This window comes from Dipodomys merriami, unplaced genomic scaffold, assembly GCF_024711535.1.
Source record: "Dipodomys merriami isolate MVZ:Mamm:240054 unplaced genomic scaffold, mDipMer1.0.p SCAF_19, whole genome shotgun sequence".
Lineage (NCBI taxonomy): Eukaryota > Metazoa > Chordata > Mammalia > Rodentia > Heteromyidae > Dipodomys > Dipodomys merriami.
The window spans coordinates 14,915,149-14,937,481 of NW_027203270.1; the positions used below are offsets into that span (position 1 = coordinate 14,915,149).

At 41.4% G+C, this 22,333-nt stretch overlaps 1 protein-coding gene across 1 annotated transcript; it reads left to right on the forward strand.

Moving 5' to 3' along the window:
- Window positions 1-38: 38 nt before the first annotated feature.
- On the forward strand, window positions 39-16,665 carry Glod4 (glyoxalase domain containing 4). The gene is made up of 9 exons (XM_070027423.1): window positions 39-174; window positions 2,543-2,592; window positions 4,093-4,213; window positions 5,177-5,321; window positions 10,811-10,947; window positions 12,906-12,992; window positions 13,256-13,369; window positions 13,458-13,544; window positions 16,200-16,665. Exons 1-9 carry the CDS (start codon window positions 85-87, stop codon window positions 16,263-16,265), a joined length of 897 nt encoding a protein of 298 aa, XP_069883524.1. The 5' UTR covers window positions 39-84; the 3' UTR covers window positions 16,266-16,665.
- Window positions 16,666-22,333: the final 5,668 nt, after the last annotated feature.

Below are 22,333 nucleotides of genomic sequence, written 5' to 3' on the forward strand. Positions count from 1 at the left end.
CTGACTATTGACGTCACCGGCCAGTCGCGCCACCTGTGGGCGGGGCGGCGTTGTACGAGCTTGGTCGCTTCGGCGGTGGGAGTCATGGCTGCTCACCGAGCTCTGCACTTCGTATTCAAAGTGGGAAACCGTTCCCAGACGGCGCGTTTCTTTCGGGATGTCCTGGGGATGAAGGTGCAGACCTGGGCCGACAAGGGCTGGCGCGCAAGTCTGGGAAAGGGTGCTGAGCTGCACCTGGCGGAGCGGGGACGAAACGGGTGTGTCGTGAACCTCAGCCGTGGGGTGTCGGACGTAGGCCGAGAACTCTGCTGTGGCACCGCAGTGTTTTTAGCTTCAGGAGACGTGTGGGCCCCTGGTTACGGATTGAGTAGTCTCTGAGCGAGTCCGCCCGTGCCAGCGATGTGCACTCGTTCTTTAAGTTCTTTTGCAAATTTTTGTCCCGCTTCTGCCCATGGGGAGCTTACAATCTATTGAGAAAGACATGCAAAAACTTATGTAAGGCTCTCTGCTTAATAACCTAGTCTCCCGAGGTTCGTAGCTTTTCCGTTAAGATAATCAGCCTATTTAAAGTGCACCTATTGCTGATCGCTGATCCCTCACGCCTGTAAATCAGGAGGCTGAGATCTTAGGATCGAGGTTCGAATCCAGCCTGGGCAAATCCAAGAGCCTTATCGCCAACTAACAAAAAGCCAGAAGTGAAGGTGTGGCTCAGTGTGGCTCAAGAGGTAGAGCACCAGCTTTGAGTGGAAAAGGTTATGCTAGAGTTTGAGCTTGCGACCCTGAGTTCAAACCCCAGTACTGGAACAGAAACAAACAGAAAACCTCAAAACAAACAACGAGAGAAAGTGCATTTATCAAAGGGTGTACGCAAAATCTCGTTCTTTGCTTACTACAGTCCAGATCTGAGTAGATGGTTGAAATCCATTCTCCCCAGTACTGCGAGGCCAGTCTCCAACCCTGTGGTTTTTCAGGGGTCATTTAATGGAAGTTATTGGGGAACTCCACATCAATGAGGAAGGCTTTCCAGTAGGAGTTCCGTTTATTGGAGAGATAATATAGAGAGACCATGCAGGAGATGTGGAGTTCAAAGGGAGTCACATGGGTTCAGCAGTCATTGTAAGTAAATAATCTGCTATGATTCAGGTTCCTATTTTGTTCTCTGGCCACAAAGATGCAAATTACGTGTCCTAAGAGCTTATGGTCTAGGATCATATAAGAATGGAAATGAGGAGCAGGTTATTAATGTTCACTGTCATATTAGGAAACTGAGACTCAGACATTACTCAGGGATACACACTACCACATATCAGCCAGAACTGCAAATCATACTTCTCCAGTGCTGAGGATGACACTTTTTTCACTACAGCACTGCTTAGATGTCACCGTTTGTTTGGTAGCCGGTTGTTGTCAAGCTGTTTTGTGTTAATGTATGTATGTATGTATTATTTATTATGTTGGTTCTGGTGCTTGTTCCCAGAGCCTGTGTCTGCTGCTCTACTACTTGAGCCACAGCTTCACTTCTGGGTTTTTTGATAGTTGGACATAAGAGATTCACTGGTTTTCTTTCCCCTGGCTGGCTTCAAACTATGATCCTCATATCTCAGCTTTCTGAATATTTAGGATTACAGGTGCACTCAGGCCCTACTACATCTGAGAAAGGTATACATTTCCTTTTATTTTATTTGTTGGTTTTATTTTATTTGCTGGGCCTGGGCACTGTCCCTCAGCTCTTCAGCTCAAGGCAAGTGCTCTACCACTTGAGCCACAGCACCACTTCTGGTTTTCTGGTGGTTTATTGGAGATAAGAGGGCTGGGAAGGTGGCTCAGTGGTAGAGCGCTTGCCTTGCATGCATGAGGCCCTGGATTGGATTCCTCAGCACCACATAAGCAAAAAGAAAAAAGCTGGAAGTGGTGCTGTGGCTCAAGTGGTAGGAGTGCAAGCCTTGAGCTTAAGAGCTAAGGGACAGCGCCCAAGCCCAGAGTTCAGGCCCCATGACCGGACCACCCCCCCCCCAAAAAAAAAAAAATATATATATATATTGGAGATAAGAGTCTCACGTACTTTCATGCCTGGGTTGGCTTTGAACCATAATCTCAGATCTCAGCCTCCCGAGTAGTTAGGATTACAGGCGTGAGCCACCTGCGCCCGGCTCCCTTTTAAAAAAATTTTTAATAAAAGCCGGGCGCTGGTGGCTCACACCTGTAATCCTAGCTACTCAGGAGGCTGAAATCTGAGGATCGCGGTTCAAAGCCAGCCCCAGCAGGAGAGACCATGAGACTCCTATCTCCAATAAACCACCAGAAAACCGGAAGTGGCGCTGTAGCTCAAGTGGTAGAGCGCTCGCCTTGAGCTGAAGAACTGAGGGACAGGGCCCAGGCCCAGAGTTCAAGCCCCACGACCGACAAAAAAAAAAAATAATAAAAAAAATAAAATTTAATAAAGGTTATAAAAGACTATGTATATTTTTGACCTTTGGTTTGTACTAAATGTGGTATTTGCAATACAGTAAAACTTTGTAAATTGTACTGATTTCCTTCTCAGGTTCTTCGGCATGAAGAATTTGAAGAAGGCTGCAAAGCTACTTGTAATGGGTATGATACCTTGTATCTTAAAAATCTCTTTTAGGCTCTGAAAAAATACCCCAGAACAGAAGGAAGTTTGTCAGAATGAGTATAAGGCAGTGGGGGTAAATTAAGGAGGCACTAAGCAACTTTCCACCTTTGAATACCAACCAGGTGATGGATTTTATTCAATTCTTTATCTACTTGTCAGATCCCATGAGTTAGGAGCTTAGTCCCATAAGAGTGTCCTCATTACAGATGCCAATCACAAATCTAGACCTCTTGTATTTCTGACTGAATGGCTATAAATCTGGGGTTCTTACAGCTCCTTCCTTATGTTATTTGCTAGAACAGCTCACAGAACTTGGGGAAACACTATTTACACTTCCTGGCTTACTGTGACAGATACAAGTCAGGAAGGGCAAAAGAGAACAGATGCATGGAGAGAGAGAAGCCACAGAGCTTTCATACTATTCCTGAGTATGCCACCTTCCTAGTACCTCCATGTGTTTGACAGCTCAGAGGTTCATGAAATCTCAATGTTTAGTAGCTTTTACATAAATTAATAGAGCTTAATCTTCAGCACTTTCCTTTCCCAAAGGTGTTTGGGGCTAGATGTTCTAGTCTTCTAGCCACTTGGCCTTTCTGGTAACCACCCCCCCATCCTAAGGCTATCAGAGGGCCTCTGTCAGTTCTTTATAAACTCTGGGAAGGGATCACTATGAACTACAAAAGATAACCCTATTAGCAAAGATTTTAGGAGCTCTAGGAAAAAAATAAGCAAAGAACAAATATGTGTGTGTGTATTTATATATATATATATATATATATTTATTTATTTATTTTATTTATTTACTTTTTTGGTTGTTCATGGGGCTTGAACTCTGGGCCTGGACGCTGTCCCTCAGCTCTTCAGCTCAAGGCGAGCACTCTACCGCTTGAGCCACAGCACCACTTCCGGTTTTCTGGTGGTTTATTGGAGATAGGAGTCTCACAGTCTTTCCTGTCCCGGCTGGCTTTGAACCTCGATCCTCAGATCTCAGCCTCCTGAGTAGCTAGGATTATACGCGTGAGCCACTGGCACCCTGAGCTGAAGAGCTGAGGGACAGCGTCTAGGCCCAGAGTTCAAGCCCCACAACCAACAAAATAAATAAATAAAAAATAATAATTTTCAAGGCTTAGGATTCATAACAAGTAGAAAATTCCAAAGCCTGTTGAGATTTGTATTTTTACCAATTGATATATGAAGAAATAAAGTCAGATTGGAAAATTGCCTTTAGGATTCCTTTCCCTGCTTTAAAGAAAAGGTAAACAAATCTTTCCCTCAAATAAACAGATATGAAATAGATGAGGTAAGGCTTATAGTTGGGCCCATGAACACTATTTTGAGTGTACCATCTGAGGTCATCTCATCCTATGAGAATCTATAGACCAGCAGTAGCTGCCCACCTCTGTCCGTAGTTCTCTGAGAAAAGCCTGAAGCAGATTTTTTCCTGTGATTACTGCATTCATATATTTTCCTTTATCTAGGCCTTATGATGGGAAGTGGAGTAAAACAATGGTAGGATTTGGGCCTGAGGACGATCATTTTGTTGCAGAACTAACATACAATTATGGCATTGGCAACTACAAGCTTGGCAATGACTTCATGGTAAATATCACTCTCCCAGCAAATTTTTGTTTGGCAGATGGCTTATTGTAATTTGGAATAGGGTGTCAGTGAAAGAGATGACACTAGAGCAAAAATTCAAAGCAAGTAAGGAAAGTAGCCATGTGTGTGTTGGAGGAGAGAGAATGTGCCTTGAAGCCAGTGTGGCTAGAATAGAGAAGCATAGAGATGCGTCAGAAGTGGCAGGGAGCTAAGTGTGTTGACATATGCCTATAATTCCCGCACTGGCTAGAAGATCTTGAGTTGGAGGCCAACCTGGTCTACCTAGCACTTGTCTAAAAAAATGGCCATTATAAACAATCCAAGTAAAATAAAGAGCTATCAAGGATTTTGAGCAGAGGCTAAACAAGATTGACAGCTGTCTTGAGAACAGGCTGTAGGTTGCATTTTGACATTTACTGTGGCTGCAGAGTGGGTTAGAGATTGGCAGGACTGGAATAGAAGGGGTTGTAATAATCCAGGTTCGAAATGAAGCTGCCTTATTCATTATTTATTATTAGGTATTTTGATTAAATTTAGAGTGCTTCCCAACTGGCTTAAATTTTTTTAAATATAAAGATTGGGCTGGGGATGTATCTGTTGGCTAGCACACACAGCTCTGCGTTTCATCCCTAGCAATACACACACACAGAGCAAAACTAAAAACATCACTTTAAATAGTAGCTGACAGCTAGCAGATCAAGGTAAGATGAAAACTTGCTACATATTGAAAATTTGTAGACATTAATTTTGGTGTCAAATGGATTGAACTTCACTGATATTTGAACTTCTGTCCTATCATCCCTAAAGGTCTTTATCTTTGTGAGATGAACCTTCCAAAACCTGCTTGAAAAATTAAGAGAGATTGAATGTCAATTAAATCTTAAGTGATTTAGCCTGAAGGTAGTGGGATTTTTGTGTAAAAGATCTCTTGTGATTATGTGGGTGTTTTATTGTCTGTTACAGGGAATCACAATTGCTTCTAGCCAGGCTGTCAGCAATGCCAGGAAACTGGAGTGGCCCCTCAGTGAAGTTGAAGAAGGAGTTTTTGAAACTAAGGCCCCAGGAGGATATAAGTTCTATTTGCAGAATCAAAGTCTTCCTCAGTCAGGTAATTATACCAGGACTGGTAAAAACTTATATAAAGGCATCTTTGATAGAAGGAGAGAAGAACTAGAGTTGTTTATTATAGACTTTTCTATATTGACAGGGCATGTCCTTCACAAACTATTGCTTTTACCTGTTGTCTGAGAAATTTTACTCTCATATTAATGTATGTTAATGTGTAACTATAGGGAATGTAGACTGGTTGTGCCCTAGAGATAATGTGTCTGTTTAGGATTCTTTCAGCTCTAAATAACAGAAAAGCTAACTCAATCTAGAACCAGATTTTTAACTATCCCAATAGGTATTTACAGATAGGAAAGATTCAGGGTCCATTGATTCAGCAGCTCAGCCATGGTATCAAGAACCCAATTTTTCTCTCTTGGTTTTCTCTGTTCTTAGTATATTTCTTTTAGACCTGGTCCTGTCATGAATGTAGGATGGCTAGGAGTAAAAGTTGGGGCTACATCCTCCCAAATTCTCTTAAGGTATGAGACAGAGAACTTATTTCTTACTTGCTTGTTTATGCACGTGTATGAGTGGACCTGCACATTGGTGTGCATGCATGCATGCATGCTGGTCCTGGGGCTTAAATTCAGGGCTTAGACACTGTCCCTAAGCTTTTTTGCTCAAGGCTAGTGCTCTACCACTTGAGCCACAGCTCCACTTCCAGCTTTTTTGGTATTTAATTGGACATGAGAGTCTCACAGACTTTCCTATCTGGGCTAGCTAGAACTGTGATCCTTAGATCTCAGCCTCTGAGTAGCTAGGATTATATGTGTGAGCTAACAGCATTTACTGCTCTTTTAAAAGAACAGAGAAAATTTTTTATGAATTCTTCTATCTGACTTTCCAAGCTGATCATTGACAAGAGAACTAGGTTTATCCCTGACCAGCTAGCCATATCCATTGAGCTGGGATCAGTTTCCTAAACTCCAGTGCTGGTCCCCAATGCTGGCGGATGCTAGCAAAGTCAGTGCATCACAATGACTGCTTCCCAGAGCAGGAGGGAAACCTGGAAAGGTATGTTTTTATTCACTGAGGAGATGATCTTATCATGGGTAATCCAGCAGCCTCTGTAATAAAATGCATGAATGAATGAATGAATGAAGAAAAGAAGTAAAATGCCGGTAAAGAGGAAGGGCAACTCTCACTGCTATTTCACTGGAGTGTATGCCTGTAAGACCTGAGATGAGAACCATAAAAGTCAAATTCTTCCCTCCATTGTTCTGCTTCAGGTCTCAAATGCTGAGTCTGCTAACAGTGTTTAATGCTACTTGATTTTCATCTGGTACTCAGCAAGAAAAAAAAAATCACAAAAAATCCATTCTAATGTGGGAGGTTAGACTTGCTGAGAGAGAATATTTCTATGCTTCACTAGTGACTCCAGGGATTTTTATGGTTATTGTTGTTGATAGGCAATTATTTTATATACTGATTTTAAACCTTACTTGATTCAAACCAACTCCACTGGACAATTTTGATACTTCAGTATAAAGCAAGTATCCCTATTCCAAAAATTCCAAATGCTCCCAAACCTAAAATAGCATGCCTTCAGTACTGTATCACTTGCCAAAAAGTTTCAGATTTTGGAATTTTTGGATAATGGATAGCCAATGGAGAGTTCGGTATAGATTTTCCAAAGTCTAAGATACCTTTGGTCCCCTGAATTTCAGATGAGGTATACTCAGCCTGGACTTGACTAATGGAGAGCTTCAAAATGTTTTTGTCCTCTGGAATGGACTAAGTTCCTGTATCTAATACAGCAAGTTCTGTGGTCTCTCTGGCATTTGTCAATCACTCCCTCCTGTGTACTTTTAGCCTGTTCTCATTTGTGTCCCCACACTCCTGAAGGTTCTGTGTCAACTGAAATTTACTGATTTTGAAATCAGTGGAGAAAACGAAAATTGAACCTGCAGGAGGAGACACTGAAGAGAACTCCATGGTCTTGTTATGGCATTGCCCTACTTTACAATATGTTCACTTTACAATATAAAATGTTTTCCCTAATGTTAGGTCATAAGCTTGCAAATCAAAGAGATTAGAGCCTAGAGATTAGAGTCCACTGGGATTTTTCTTTCTTTCTTTTTTTTTTTTTGGTCCATTGTGGGGCTTGAACTCTGGGCCTGAGTGCTGTCCCTTCAGCTCTTCAGCTCAAGGTGAGCACTCTACCACTTGAGCTACAGCACCACTTCCAGTTTTCTGGTGGTTTATTGAAGATAAAAGTCTCACCGACTTTCCTGCCCGGGCTGGCTTTGAACCAAGATCCTCAGATCTCAGCCTCCTGAGTAGCTAGGATTACAGGCGTGAGCCACTGGCACCCAGCGATCCTCTGCGATATTTAGAAGTTCCTCTTCTCTCTAAGCCAGAAATGTAAGACATTCCCCAGGGGATGGGATGGTAGGCAAAATCCATGCTTCCTCCTGTTAATTTTATTTATTTGTAGCACTAGGGTTTGAACTCAGAGCTTTGTACTTGTTAGGCAGGCCCTTTCCCACTTGAGCAGCCACATCTCCAGCCCTTTTTGCACTGGTTATGTTTGGAAGAGGGTCTCATTTTCCCATTTTCAACCTGGACTATAGACCTCCATTTGTATTTCCCCTCATAGCTGGAATGATAGGTACAAATGTACAGTTGTGCCCAGCCATTGGTTGAGATGGAATTCCATGAAGATTTTTTTCCTTCTTTTTTTTTTTCTTTTCTTTTTTTTTCTTTTGTTGTTGTTGTTGTGAGGCTTTTTTTCTTTTTCTGCCCTTGAACTTTAATTCTGCAGATTTACACCTCCCAAGTAGCTAGAATTATAAGCTTGAGCCACAGCCGGGTGCCAGTGGCTCACACCTATAATCCTAGCTACTCAGGAAGCTGAGATCTGAGAATCGCGGTTCAAAGCCAGCCCGGGCCGGAAAGTCCTTGAGACTCTGATCTCCAATAAACCACTAGAAAACCGGAAGTGGCAGAGCGCTCGCCTTGAGCTGAAGAGCGCAGGGACAGCGCCTAAGCCCAGAGTTCAAGCCCCATGACCGACCAAAAAAAAAAAAAATAAGCTTGAGCTACTATACCTGGCCTAGCCAGGTATTCTATTTTTTGAGGATTTTTTTTTTTTTTTTTGAGCTGGCTATTGAACCCTTGGCCTCAAGCATGCCAAGTATGCTTATGACTGAACTCTATCCCAGTACTAGTGCTAAATGTTAGGGTGTAACAGTTTTTCTTTTTATAAATAATATTTTCTTGCACAAACACACACACACAAATACTACCCACATGCTCAGAAATAACTACTGTGAAATTTTCAGAGTATATCTTTTTAATCTTTTATCAGACTATGTAATGATCTATCTCTCTCTCTAAGCCATTACAGGAATCCCATTGCTGTGGGAAATTAAACAATTCTGTATTGTTGGATGTTTATGTTGTTCCTAGTGTTTCATTGTTCTGGGCAACACTGTGGGAATGTCTTCCTGCTGAAAACTCTCCACACATTCACATTTATTTTTTTGAATTGCTAAAAATGGACTTGCTATTTCAGAAATGTACATTTTTTAAAGCTTTTGATACATTCTTTCGACAATGTCCATCTTTAAAGCTACTGATACATTCTATCACATCCTTGCCCAGAAGTAAACTAGTTTACACCCTACCAGTATACATGATTAATTTCCCTACACAAAATAAAACAGTGAACATAACTTTTAAAACTATTTGTTGAGAAAAAAATACTGATAATGAAAAGATAATTTTGTGTCCAATAAAATTATTTGTCAGACTGAATAGTTATTCCTATGTTCATGGACCATTCCAGTTTCTCTCTCTTTTTTTTATATTTGCTGTTTTATTTATTTAATTAATTAATTTATTTATTTTGTTGGTCTTGGGGCCTGAACTCTGGGCCTGGGCACTGTCCCACAGCTCTTCAGCTCAAGGCTAGCAGTCTACCACTTGAGCCACAGCGCCACTTCCGGCTTTTTCTGCTTATGTAGTGCTGAGGAATCGAACCCAGGGCCTCATGCATGCAAGGCAAGCACTCTACCACTGAGCCACCTTCTCAGCCTCTTTCTTTTTTGTGTGTGTGTGGATTAACACTTTGTGTCTTTTACCAATTTTCTGGGATTTTCATCTTTTTCCTATGAGAACTTAACATGATTTACATATTGTTTGTCCTATATGTTATGAAACTTTCCCCCTACTTTGTTTACTCTTTACTTTTCATCGTAATTTTATTTATTATTTTTTGCAGTGCTGGAAATGAAAGCCAGGTCCTTGCACATGGCTAGGCAAGTGCTCTAAATGCCCAGCTCTGGAATTCTTTTTTTGGACTATTCATGAGTTTTCTATTTTGTATAATTAACCCAACAGGGTTTTGTTCTTGATGGTTTTTTAAGCTTTGAAGTCAGATTTAAAGAAAAATCTACTAAGTGCCAGTGGTTTACACCTGTAATCCTAGCTACTCAAAAGATTGAGATCTGAGGATCATGGTTTGAAGCCTAAACCCAGGCAGAGAGGTTTGTGAGACTTATCTCCAATTAATCACCAAAAAGCCAGAAGTGGAAGTATGGTTCAAGTTGTAGAGCACTAGCTTTGAGCAGAAAAAGCTAAGAGACAACACCTAGCCCTAAGTTCAAGCCTCAGTACTAGCACCAAAAAAATAAAGAAAAAAAATCTTTCTTCAACACAAACTTGTATAAATCATCATGTGATTACCTGTATTTAGTATTTTCTCATTTCATTTTAAAATTTAATCCTTTAACCCATCAAGAATACATTTTTTAATTTAATTCACATATGTGCCTTTTTTTCACCAAGTGATTGTCTTACTGCCATTTATTGAATGTATTCTTTTTTTCTTTTTTTTTTTTGTCTGTCATGGGGCTTGCACTCAGAGCTTCTGTGCTGTCCCTGAGCTCTTTTGCTCAAGCCTAGCATTCTACCACTTTGAGCCACAGATCCATTTCTGTTTTTCTGGCAGTTAATTGGAAATAAGAGTCCAATGAACTTTTCCTGCCTGAATTGGCTTTGAACCATGATCCAGATCTCAGCTTCCTGAATAGCTAGGATTAAAGGTATGAGCCACCAGCACCTGGCTATTTTGTTTGTTTTTGTGCTGGTCCTGGAGCTTGCACTCAGGGCCTGGGCAATGTCCCTGAACTTTTATGCCCAAAGCTAGTGCTCTACCACTTGAGCCACAGCTCCATTTCTAGCTTTTTGGTAGTAATTGGAGATAAAATCTTATGGATTTTCCTGCCCAGGAAAGCCTTGAGCTGTGATCTTCAGAGTCAGGCTCCTGAGGAGCTAGGTTTACACATGTGAGCCACCTGTACCCAGCTGAATGTATTCTGGAAATCAAACCCAAGACATTGTGTATTCTGGGCGTACAATCCAGCACCAAGTTATATCCTAGCCCTATAAACTAAGTTCTTGTAGTTGTTTTAAACTGTTTTTGGCCTTTTGAAAACTTATTCCACTGAACTAACAAATTTCTGCTGTTTTATTATTCTATAGACCCAGTATTAAAAGTAACTCTAGCAGTGTCTGACCTTCAGAAGTCCTTGAACTATTGGTCTAATCTACTGGGAATGAAAATTTATGAACAAGATGAGGAGAAGAAAAGGGCTTTGCTAGGCTATGCTGATAATCAGGTGGGTAATCTTGAATAAAAATAACATCTCTCATTTTCATTTTAGCTTATGGATAAAGTTAACATGAAGGTTGTTCCCAAAGCTTCCTTACAGTGATTCAGTATTTAAGCAAATAAACAAAAAGAAGAAAATAAAACATTGTAATAACATTAATCTCTAAGGTAGAGTCTTAGAAACTACCTTTGTTTCTATATGGGTATATAATCTTTTAGAAGGGGAATGGGCTAGGGTATGGCTAAATGCTAGCAAGCTTGAGAACCTGGGCTTAATCTTCAGCACTGAAAGAGAAGGGAGGGAAAGAAAGGAAGGGGCAGAGAAGGGAGGGCAAATGGTAGACCACATGTACCTAGCAAGCATAAAACTCTAGAAAGTGGAATTGCTTAGTTAGAAGAGATACACACAAGATTTATACATCATCTATTTCCATACATATTTTTTAATAACTAGCATTTGAACCTGAATTAGTCCTTGTACTTTTTCCAGAAATTCTATTCTTTGCAAGGTTGTAGATTATACTCATCATTCTTATGCATTAGTTTATACTTAGGTTCATTTTGATAGTGGCTTAGGTATCAAGTTTAGCTATTGTATAAGTTAATCAGTTATTGATTATAATAGCAAAAGATAAAAACCTCTGTCTAGATTAGAGGAATATTTCAATTTTTTATTTACTCACAGGATGGATTACTCTTCAGCTATCAAAAATACTGAAGCAAGTCTTTACTTGTGTGGTAGCATTAAGTGGAGAAGAACAGGGATGGAATTATGTGTAATGGTGCTGATATCTGAATTTGTGTGAAAGAAATGCATGCACTGTGTCTAGCAAGATACACAGAAATAATGGTTGCCTCTGTGATGAGAGTAAGAGAGAGACTTAATTGTTACTGTATTCCTTTAGTGTTTTTGTTTTTTGTCAGTTATGGGGCTCGAACTCAGGGCCTGGGTACTGTCCTTGAGCTTTTTCAATCAAGGTCTTTGCATCTCAGTACCACTTCTGGTTTTCTAGTGGTTAATTGGAGACGGAACTCTCATGGACATTCCTGCCTGGGCTGGCTTCAAACCATGATCCTTAGATCTCGGCCTCCTGAGTAGCTAATATTACATGTGTAAGCCACTGGTACCCTGCTCTAGTCTTATTTTAGATTTTTTTTGTGCTAGGTCTTAAGTTTGAACTCAGGGCCTCATACTCTGGGGTTTTTTTTGTTTTGTTTTTGGGTCCGGTCGTAGGGCCTGAACTCTGGGCTTGGACGCTGTCCCTCAGCTCTTCAGCTCAAAGCTAGCGCTCTACCACTTGAGCTACAGCACCACTTCCGGCTTTTTTCTTTTTGCTTATGTGGTGCTGAGGAATCGAACCCAGGGCCTCATGCATATAAGGCAAGCGCTCTACCACTGAGCCACCTTCCTAGCCCACTCTGGGTTTTTTTTATTCTTAATGGTACTCTACCAGTTGAGCCACATCTCCAACCCAGCTTTTTTTTCCCCCTGGTCAATTGAAGATAGTCTTTTGGACATTTCTACTTGGCCTGGTTTTGAATTCCATCCTTAGATCTCAGCCTCCTGAGTAGCTAGGTTATAGGCATGAGCCACTAGTCTCTGGCTTGGGTTTTTTTTTTTTTTTTTGGTTTTGGTTTTGGTTTTGTGCCAGTCTTGGGGTTTGAACGCAGGACCAGGCATTGTCCCTAAACTTTTTTGCTCAAGGCTAATAATGTTCTACTACTTGAGCCACAGCTTTACTTCTGGCTTTTGAGTGGATAATTAGAGATAAGAGTCTCATGTACTTTGCTAGTTGGCTCAAACCAAGATCCTTAGATCTCAACCTCCTGAGCAGCTAGGATTATAGGCATGGTCCACCAGTACCAGACTTTGAGAGGTTTTGGTATTTTGTTGGTTTTTCTTTTTTATTACATGCATAAACTACTTGTCTGAAGGCCCAAGCCCACTCTCTTTTTTCTTTTCAGTGTAAGCTGGAGCTTCAGGGCATCAAGGGTGCAGTGGATCACGCAGCAGCCTTTGGAAGAATTGCCTTTTCTTGTCCTCAGAAAGAGGTACTGTTAGTTAACCTGATCAAATGCGAAGGCTCTCTCACTTGTTGGCTCAACCTAGCTGAGAACCTTGCCCTTCATTCCTTAGGTTCATTCTGATTGTGCCTTTGGTATCAGGTTTAACGATTGTTTCGAGAACATTGAGATAATAAATCAAACAAGTGGTAACTTGGTTCTTTCTGACCAGATAGTCTTAGGCTAATGAGGACTATGCCATAAAACTCATCCATGGCCCTTGCTCACCTTGTCTTCTTGCTTTCCTCAAGTTGCCAGATTTAGAGGACTTGATGAAAAGGGAGAAGCAGAAGATCCTGACTCCTTTGGTGAGTCTGGACACCCCAGGCAAGGCAACTGTACAAGTAGTCATTCTGGCTGACCCTGTGAGTATTACTTAACAAGGGAACAGGCTGTTCAGGGCTTTCTTCAGAGATGGTTTTTGCCAAATTACTTTTCTCTTTATTGATAAAGGATGGACATGAAATTTGCTTTGTTGGTGATGAAGGTTTTCGAGAACTTTCTAAGATGGATCCAGAAGGGAGCAAATTACTGGATGATGTGAGTCTCCTTTCCCTACTTCTGTCATTATTGGCCAAATAGGGGTGGCATGTGTGGTTTATAAAGCCTAGAAAATTGTGGGCATAACAGAGGCTCAGTTAATCAATGTAGGAAACAGAAAATAGAGCCCTTTGAAGCTTTATCATCGGAAGCTTTATCAGTTGGCAAATTTGCTTGACTCTTTCCTTCACACTTTCATGTCACTGACAAGCCTCTCCTTCGAGTACCTCTCCTGTAGTGTTAGAAGTCCCTCCTTGAGTCTTTATGACACCTTCTCCCAGAAGCAGCTGCTATTCTGGCACCATAGGTCAGTTTTGTTTTTGGATTTCACACAAATGGACTCATTCATTAAGTATTTTTTGTGCCTGGCTTGTTTCCCCGAACAAAAACTTTTTTCTTTTTTTTTTTTTTTTGGGGTCTGGTCGTGGGGCCTGAACTCTGGGCCTGGGCGCTGTCCCTCAGCTCTTCAGCCCAGGGCTAGCGCTCTACCGCTTGAGCCACAGCACCACTTCTGGCTTTTTTTTTTCTTTTTTCTTATGTGGTGCTGAGGAATCGAACCCAGGGCCTCAGGCATGCAAGGCAAGCGCTCTACCACTGAGCCACCTTCCCAGCCCCGAACAAAAACATTTTTGAGAATCCTCCATGTAATTGTATAGATTGTATTTATTTTTTCCTTGCTGAGTGTTACTCCTTTTTATGGGATTAAAAACTTGCTTATTGTTGTGATGATGACCATTTGGGTTGTTTCCAGATGTTTATCTATTCTAAGGAAGACTGCTCTGAGTATTTTTCTTTTCTTTTTTTTTTGGGGGGGGGGTCCGGTCATGGGGCCTGAACTCTGGGCCTGGGCGCTGTCCCTCAGCGCTTCAGCTCAAGGCCAGCACTCTACCACTTGAGCCACAGCGCCACTTCCGGCTTTTTGCTTATGTGGTGCTGAGGAATCGAACCCAGGGCCTCAGGCATGCAAGGCAAGCGCTCTACCACTGAGCCACCTTCCTAGCCCCTGCTCTGAATATTTTTGTTTAAATCTTCTTGTAGTACATGTTTTATGTCTCTTGGGTAAATACCCACTAGAATTGCTTTTACTCTATATGAAAGTGCCAAACAGCTCTCGAAAGTAATTACACTGTAATAGTCCCTAACTGCAGTTTCTCTTTCTGTGGTTCAGTTATCTACAGTCACTCCATCCCAAGATACTTAAATTGAAATTCTGGAAATTATTCATATGCATTTTAAGTTCTGAGCAGCATGATGAGATCTCCTGCTTTCCTCCTCTGCCCCACCTGGAACATGAGTCATTTTTTTTTTTTTTTGTCCAAGGTACACATACTCTATGCTTCTTCCCCATTAGTCAGTTTATGGCATCTTATTAGATTAATTGTCCTGGTATGTCAGTGCTTGATTTCAAGTAACCCTTATTCTAACTTAATACTAGTCCCCAAACATGAAAGTAGTTGTACTGGTGATTTGAATATGCTAAAGAGAAGCTGTATAGTGCTTGTTTTACACCTAAAAGAAAGTTTTTGAAAGTTCTTGACCTAATAAGGAAATTTTAAAGTGTCACATAAAGTTGTTGCTCAGGTCAAAGACAAGAACAAACCTATCTGTGAAATTCTGATGACATAAAAGGAATTTGTGCTAGTTTGGCTGTTGCATACGATAAGTACTGAGACAAAAGCAGTAGTTCAGGGTAGCTCAGTGGAACATTGTTGGCCTAGCAAGTGTAAGGTCCAGGTTCTATCTCAGCTCTACAAAAAAGTTAAGAATGAGAAAGCATTAAATTACAGATACTATTTAGTTATCCTCTAGGGGTTGTTTGAGCATGTTTCATAAGAATACAGGCAAATACCTTAAGTGTATGAGAGTTTCACTTGTACATGTTTTTTTTGTTTGTTTGTTTTTGTTTTTGGGTCCAGTCGTGGGGCCTGAACTCTGGGCCTGGGCACTGTCCCTCAGCTCTTCAGCTCAAAGCTAGCGCTCTACCACTTGAGCCACAGCGCCACTTCCGGCTTTTTTCTTTTTGCTTATGTGGTGCTGAGGAATCGAACCCAGGGCCTCAGGCATGCAAGGCACGCGCTCTACCACTGAGCCATCTTCCCAGCCCCTGTACATGTTTTTTAAAGAGTTTCTTAGCTGTCACACTGGTGGCTCACACCTGTAATCCCAGCTACTCAGGAGGCTGAGATCTGAAGGTTGCAGTTCAAAGCCAGCCCAGGAAGGAAAGTCTGTGAGAATCTTATCTCCAGTTAACCACTAAAAAGTCAGAAGTGGAGCTGTGTCTCAAGTGGTAGAGCACTAGCCTTGAGCAAGAAAGCTCAAGGATAGCACCCAAGCCCTGAGTTCAAGACCCAGGACTGGCACACACATATACAAAAAGATTCTTGTTCTACCAAAGACCCACAGCCTGGCACACATGGTTCCTGCTCTCTTAGCAGCAGCCACCCACACTTCCCAGCTGCATACTTTGCAAAGTCTTTACTGTCACCAAGCAATGACTCAGTACTCATAGCATCTCCTGTCATGTTGAACAAGGTGCTCCACACTGAAATGATGTTATTTTTTTTCACTGTGGACAGTGAAGTGAGTTGCAAAGCATATTGTATCCTTTGTTCCTCAGACTTGGAACAAATGCATACCTCTTTTGTGTTTCTACAGGCAATGGCAGCAGATAAAAGTGATGAGTGGTTTGCTACCAGAAAGAAACCAAAAGTTTCAGCTTAATGGAATACCTCATATGGAGCAAGCCCTAATGATTTCTTGTTCAGCATCTGTGAGAGCTGATGTGCCAATTTACAATAAATGCTCTTACCACTCTGCTATGTCCTGTGTAAGCAAGGAGACCTGGATGGGGAAGACATGTATTTCAACCTTTGAAAAACCTCTGCTATACTTTAGAAATGAAATCGAATTATCATCACTCTAGGTAAAGGAGAATTTTTGTTGTAAGCTTCACTGTTTCTGGAATGGCACATCTATATGCAACTGTATTAGATTTGTCCATAATGGGCAGCTCTGAGGCATATTAACCTTAGTTAGGTATGGGAGAAATTTTGATGAGCTGTGAATCATGTAGATTTGATCAGAGCAACTGTTTAAATAAATCCAAATCTATTGCCTATAATGGTCATATTCCAAGCACTTGATGATAATATGGTGTTCTAATATCTTTTTTTTTTTTTTGGTCGGTCATGGGGCTTGAACTGTGGGCTTGGGCGCTGTCCCTCAGCTCTTCAGCTCAAGGCGAGCGCTCTACCACTTGAGCTACAGCGCCACTTCCGGTTTTCTGGTGGTTTATTGGAGATAGGAGTCTCAAGGTCTCTCTTGCCCGGGCTGGCTTTGAACCGCGATCCTCAGATCTCAGCCTCCTGAGTAGCTAGGATTACAGCCGTGAGCCACCAGCGCCCGGCTCTAATATCTTATTGTAGCAGGTCTTGACATTTAAGAAAATAGAGTATTCCAGAATAGTTTTGAGCTGGAGATCCTCCTGCCTCAGCCTATGGAGTGCTGGGATTACATTTCAATACTACTAGGCTTGATGTTACAATTTTTTTAAAAGAAATTTTATTCCCTGGACAAAAATATTTGGATACTCCCATCCCATCTTAACTTGCTTTCATATTCTGAGTAGCCAGAAAAAAAAACAAACAGGAAGTATTTAATGTCTCTACCTGTCTGATTCTGTGCTAATTTCTTTATATAATTTTTTAAATCCTTGGGGAAAAGAATATGGATTAAATGACTTCTTCAGGTTGAAAATAAACCTATATGTTTTCTATATGAGTTACACAAAAAGTTTATTCTCATCACTAGAAAAAATTATATCATGAATATTATTAATTTGTGTATATGTGTGCTTGTACTGGAAGTTGAACTCAGGGCCTCATGCTCAAGCTTAGCTGCTTTGCTCATTGCTAGCACTCTGCTACTTGAGGCCATATATCCAGTCTTGGATTTTGCTGATTAATTGGAGATAAGATTCTATAGATCTGTTTGCTCAGGCTGTCTGCTTAGACTATCTTCTAACCTCAGTTCTCAAATCACAGGCTCCCGAATGGGTAAGATTATAGATTTGAGCCACTGTAGCCCAACTAAATTTTTTTTTTTATACTCTATGCTACTGAAACCAAGCTGTTATATTAGTCTTTAAAGCTCATTATTTAAAGAGTGGCCAGCTGGGCTCTGGTGGCTCACAAGAGCCACCTATAGCTAGCTACTCAGGAAGCTGAGATCTGTAGATCTTAGTTCAAAGCCAGCCCGGGCAGAAAAGTTCCCATGAGACTCCAATTAACGACTCAAAAACCAGAAGTGGCGCTGTGGCTCCAAGTGGTAGAACACTAGCTTTGATCAAAAGAGCTCAGGAAGAATGCCCAGAGACTGAGTTCAAGCCCCCATGACTGACAAAAATAAATAAACAAAAATAGTGGCCAAATTCAAATTTAAGAGAATAAACTGAGCAAATTGGAAAAGATTGGTTCAGAGGATACCAGTTTCAGAATTACACTATTACATTTTCTGGTGAATCATAACTTCTGTGCTCCTTTACTAGCAGGGTAGGGAATGGAATTTCTGGGTGAGTTTCAGTTTACCTTCTTATAGATATGGTCTTACCTTCACTAGGAGAAAAAAAAATTCCTTGCCCAGCTCCACAATAGTTTCATTCATCTTTTTTTTTTTTTGGTAGTGGGGCTTGAACTCTGGGTCTGAGCGCTTTCCCTCAGCTCTTCAGTTCAAGGCGAGCACTCTACCACTTGAGCTACAGCGCCACTTCCGGTTTTCTGGTTGTTTATTGGAGATATGAGTTTCACAGACTTTCTTGCCTGGGCTGGCTTTGAACTGTGATCCTCAGATCTCAGCCTCCTGAATAGCTAGGATTATAGGCCTGAGCCACCAGCACCCGGCACAACTTTGTTCTTTTAGTGAGTGATACAAAAGTTTGATCTTTCTTAGGTCAAGACTTCTGCCTACCCAGGTGCTGGTGGCTCACACCTGTAATCCTAGCTACTTAGGAGATCTGAGGATCACAGTTCAAAGCCAGCCTGGGAAAGAAAGAGTGTGAGACTCTTATCTCTAGTTAACTACCCGAAAACTACCCAAAAAATGGTGCTGTGACTCAAAGTGGTAGGGTGCTAGCCTTGAGTGAAAACCTCAGGGACAGCACCCATGCCCTGAATTCAAGCACCATGACTGACAAAAGAAAAAGAAAAAAAAGAAAAAGAGTTCTACCTTACTGGGCACCAGTGGCTCATGATATGAAAATCACTGTTCAAAGCCAGCTCAAGCAGGATATTTCATGAGAGATTTTTACCTCCAATTACCATCAAAAAGCCAGAAATGGAGCTAAAGCTCAAGTGGTAGGGTACCAGCCTTGAGCAAGGAAGGAACGAAAGAAACTTACTATTATAACCATTAAAAATACGTTGACTATATGGGTGAGGAGTCTTCATTTGCATATTGGATTGATGCATGCCTCCCCCAAACTCTCATCCAGCTAAACTTGCTGAAATATAAATTTGATTTTTTTGTTGTTGTTGTTGGCTGTGGGGCCTGAACTCTGGGCCTGGGCGCTGTCCCTCAGCTCTTCAGCTCAAGGCTAGTGCTCTACCACTTGAGCCATAAGCTTTTTCTGCTTATGTGGTGCTGAGAAATCAATCTCAGGCCCTCATGCATGCAAGGCAAGCACTCTACCACTGAGCCACCTTCCCAGCCTCTAAATTTGATTTTTATGGGAGAAAAAAAAATGAGGTAATTAGAAATATGATTTTTTCCAAGCTGACGTTTTAAGCAATTTAGCAGCTCTTCCTCTTCCCTAGGGTTGTGTTTTAGACGAGTCATTTTTTTAATTGGGTGTTACATACTAATTGTAAGTCAGTGTGTCTGGGGTTTAAATCAGAGATTTAGAATAGCCCTGCTGTGAGGTGAAGAGTTAGTTGTATGCACTCTGGGTCTGCTGTCATCTGGCTAGAATTACCAAAGGCCTGGTCAGTAAGTGTTCTTGATGCAACTTCCTGTCACATGGATCCACTTTGCTTTAGAAGCCAGAGTTTTCAGGAGACCTCCAACATAAGAATGAAAGCTAAGATTTCTTACCCTTAAGCTATGAGAAATCAATAGGAAAATAACTCTGGCTTTAATAGTAAGTGTCCTTGCCTCAGACTTCCTTATATGAGTTACATGGTTCAACAATCAAAATGTACCAAAATAATCTTATCCTCATTCTTTTCAGTTTCATTCTCCCATCTCCTCTAGATAACCACTTACTAAGGAAATATTTTCTCCCTTTACCCACCAATGTTAGCATATTACATATTAACACTAGTTTTTTTTTTTCCTTTTAAAAAGTTACATATATATGTTTAAGTCAATAGTGGGCCAGGCACAGTTGGCTCACCTCTGTAATTCTAACTACTCAGGAAGCTAAGATTTGAGGATTGCAGTTCAAAGCCAGCCTGGGTAACAAAATCTGTGAGACTTTTTTTTGTTGTTGTTGTTGGTCCTGGGGCTTGAACTCTGGGCTTGAGCGCTGTTCCTCAGCTCTTCAACTCAAGGCGAGTGCACTACCACTTGAGCCATAGCACCACTTATGGCTTTTTCTGCTTATGTGGTGCTGAGGAATCAAACCCAGGGCCTCATGGATGCGAGGTAAGCACTCTACCACTGAGCCACCTTCCCAGCCCTGTCTGTGAGACTTTTATCTTCAATTAACCATGAGAAAACCAGAAGTGGTACTGTGGCTCAAAATGGTAGAGCAGGGCCTAGGAATGTGGCTTAGTGGTAGAGTACTTGCCTAGCATGCATGAAGCCCTAGGTTTGATTTCTCAGTACCACATACACAGAAAAAGCCAGAAGTGGCACTGTGGCTCAAGTGGTAGAGTGCTACCTTTGAGCAAAAGAAGCTCAGGGACAGTGTCCAGGCCCTGAATTCAAGCCCTGTGATGAACAAAAAACAAACAAAACAATCCCAGAAACAGTAGTGTGCCCAACAGCACACTAGAGAAGCCAATTAACTTCGAGACTGGCCCTGCAATAGTAAACCATACATAACAATAATAATATATGATAAAATATGAAATAAATAAATGTATATATGTGGAAAATGACAACATACAGATATGAACTGTAGCAATGTTCATTTCCTATTTTTGTTTTTTTTTTTGTTGTTTTTTATTGGTCTTGTCGTGGGCCCTGAACTGTGGGCCTGGGCGCTGTCCCTCAGCTCTTCAGCTCAAGGCTAGCACTCTACCACTTGAGCCACAGCACTACTTCCGTTTTTTTTCTTTTTTGCTTATGTGGGGCTGAGGAATCGAACCCAGGGCCTCAGGCATGCAACACAAGTGCTCTACCACTGAGCCACCTTCCCAGCCCCTTCATTTCCTATTTTTGATAGTATACAATTTTATAAATATAATCACTGGAGAAACCTAAGTGAAGGATACCCTAACTTCACTGTATTATCTTTGTGACTTCCAGTGAACCTATAATTACTTCAAAATAAGACTAGTAACAAATATGTAAAACATCAAATTATAAGAAAGCCATGGTACTGTTGTAGAAATATGAAATAAAATAAATGCATGATTTGTACATATTAAAAAAAGTTACATATGACTTTTTGTAGTACTGCTTATGGTGATTTCCTTATCAGGTTCTGTAAGGATTTGTAAAATGATAAGGCATTGAAGTGGAAGTATGACTAAGTGGTAGAGCACTAGCCTTGAGCAAAAAAGCCAAGTGAGAGAGTGTGAGATTCTGAGTTCAAGCCCCAGTACTGGCACACACACACACACACACACACACACACACGCACACACGCACGCACACACACTCACACGGAAAAAAGCCAGGTGTTAGTGGCTCATGCCTGTAATCCTAGTTGTTCAAGAGGCTGAGATCTAAGGATTACAGTTTAAAGCCAGCCTGAACAGAAAGTTTTTGAAACTCAACTCTAATTAACCAGCAAAAAGCCAAAAGTGCAGGTGTGGCTCAAGTGGCAGAGCTCCAGCCTTGAGCAAAAATGCCAAGCAAAAGCCTGAGACCCTGAGTTCAAGCCCCGGTATTAGTGCAGGCGCACACACGCACACGTGCACACACACACAAATACATATACAATAAGGCCTACAATTCCAAAACTGCCACTACATTTTGGAGCAAGGTATGTTATTTTTCATTTCACATTTAATTGTGAATAGTGATTCTACACGGATCATAATGTCCTCATGACATCCAGAGAGAACAGTTGGGCACAATGGCTTAAACCTGTAACCCTAGCCACTTGGGAGGTGTTTTTAAAAGTACATTTGGATACCTCACCAGGACTCTCTAGTCACCAAAGCTTCTCTTTTTCAACAGCGACAGCCACTCCATGCAGTTTAAGTGATTTTTATTTATGCTTCAGCTAACCCTACTACCCCTTCAGGACATTTCTTCTAAGAAGCCCATTCCCTACCAGACAAGCCAGGCTACTTCAGTCGGCCAAAGTGTCCTAGCCAGTGTCTTTTTTCTTCAACTCTTCCACTTTAGCAACGTATATTCTCATGGCATCCATCTTGGACATGCCTTTATTCATGTTCCATGCCTCCCACTTGGCCATGGCTTTCGCATCATTGGCTGGGGGGGCAGGGATGTTGCAGTCCCCCTGGGTGGCCTGTTTGTACAAGCTGTATATCAGCAGTTTCTCCTCGTCACTCACGGGCCCCTTCAGCTGCTTGATCGCAGCACAGGCCAGCTCAAACTCCACTTGGCACATTTAGGGTACCCGAAGCTGGTACCTCTGTCTTTTCTAGGTGATGCTT

Coding starts and splice junctions, on each gene's coding strand:
- Glod4 (XM_070027423.1), top strand. CDS start 85: ATGGCTGCTCACCGAGCTCTGCACTTCGTATTCAAAGTGGGAAACCGT. Junction 4,214..5,176: donor AGCTTGGCAATGACTTCATG/GTAAATATCACT, acceptor TGTCTGTTACAG/GGAATCACAATTGCTTCTAG. Junction 10,948..12,905: donor TAGGCTATGCTGATAATCAG/GTGGGTAATCTT, acceptor TTTTCTTTTCAG/TGTAAGCTGGAGCTTCAGGG.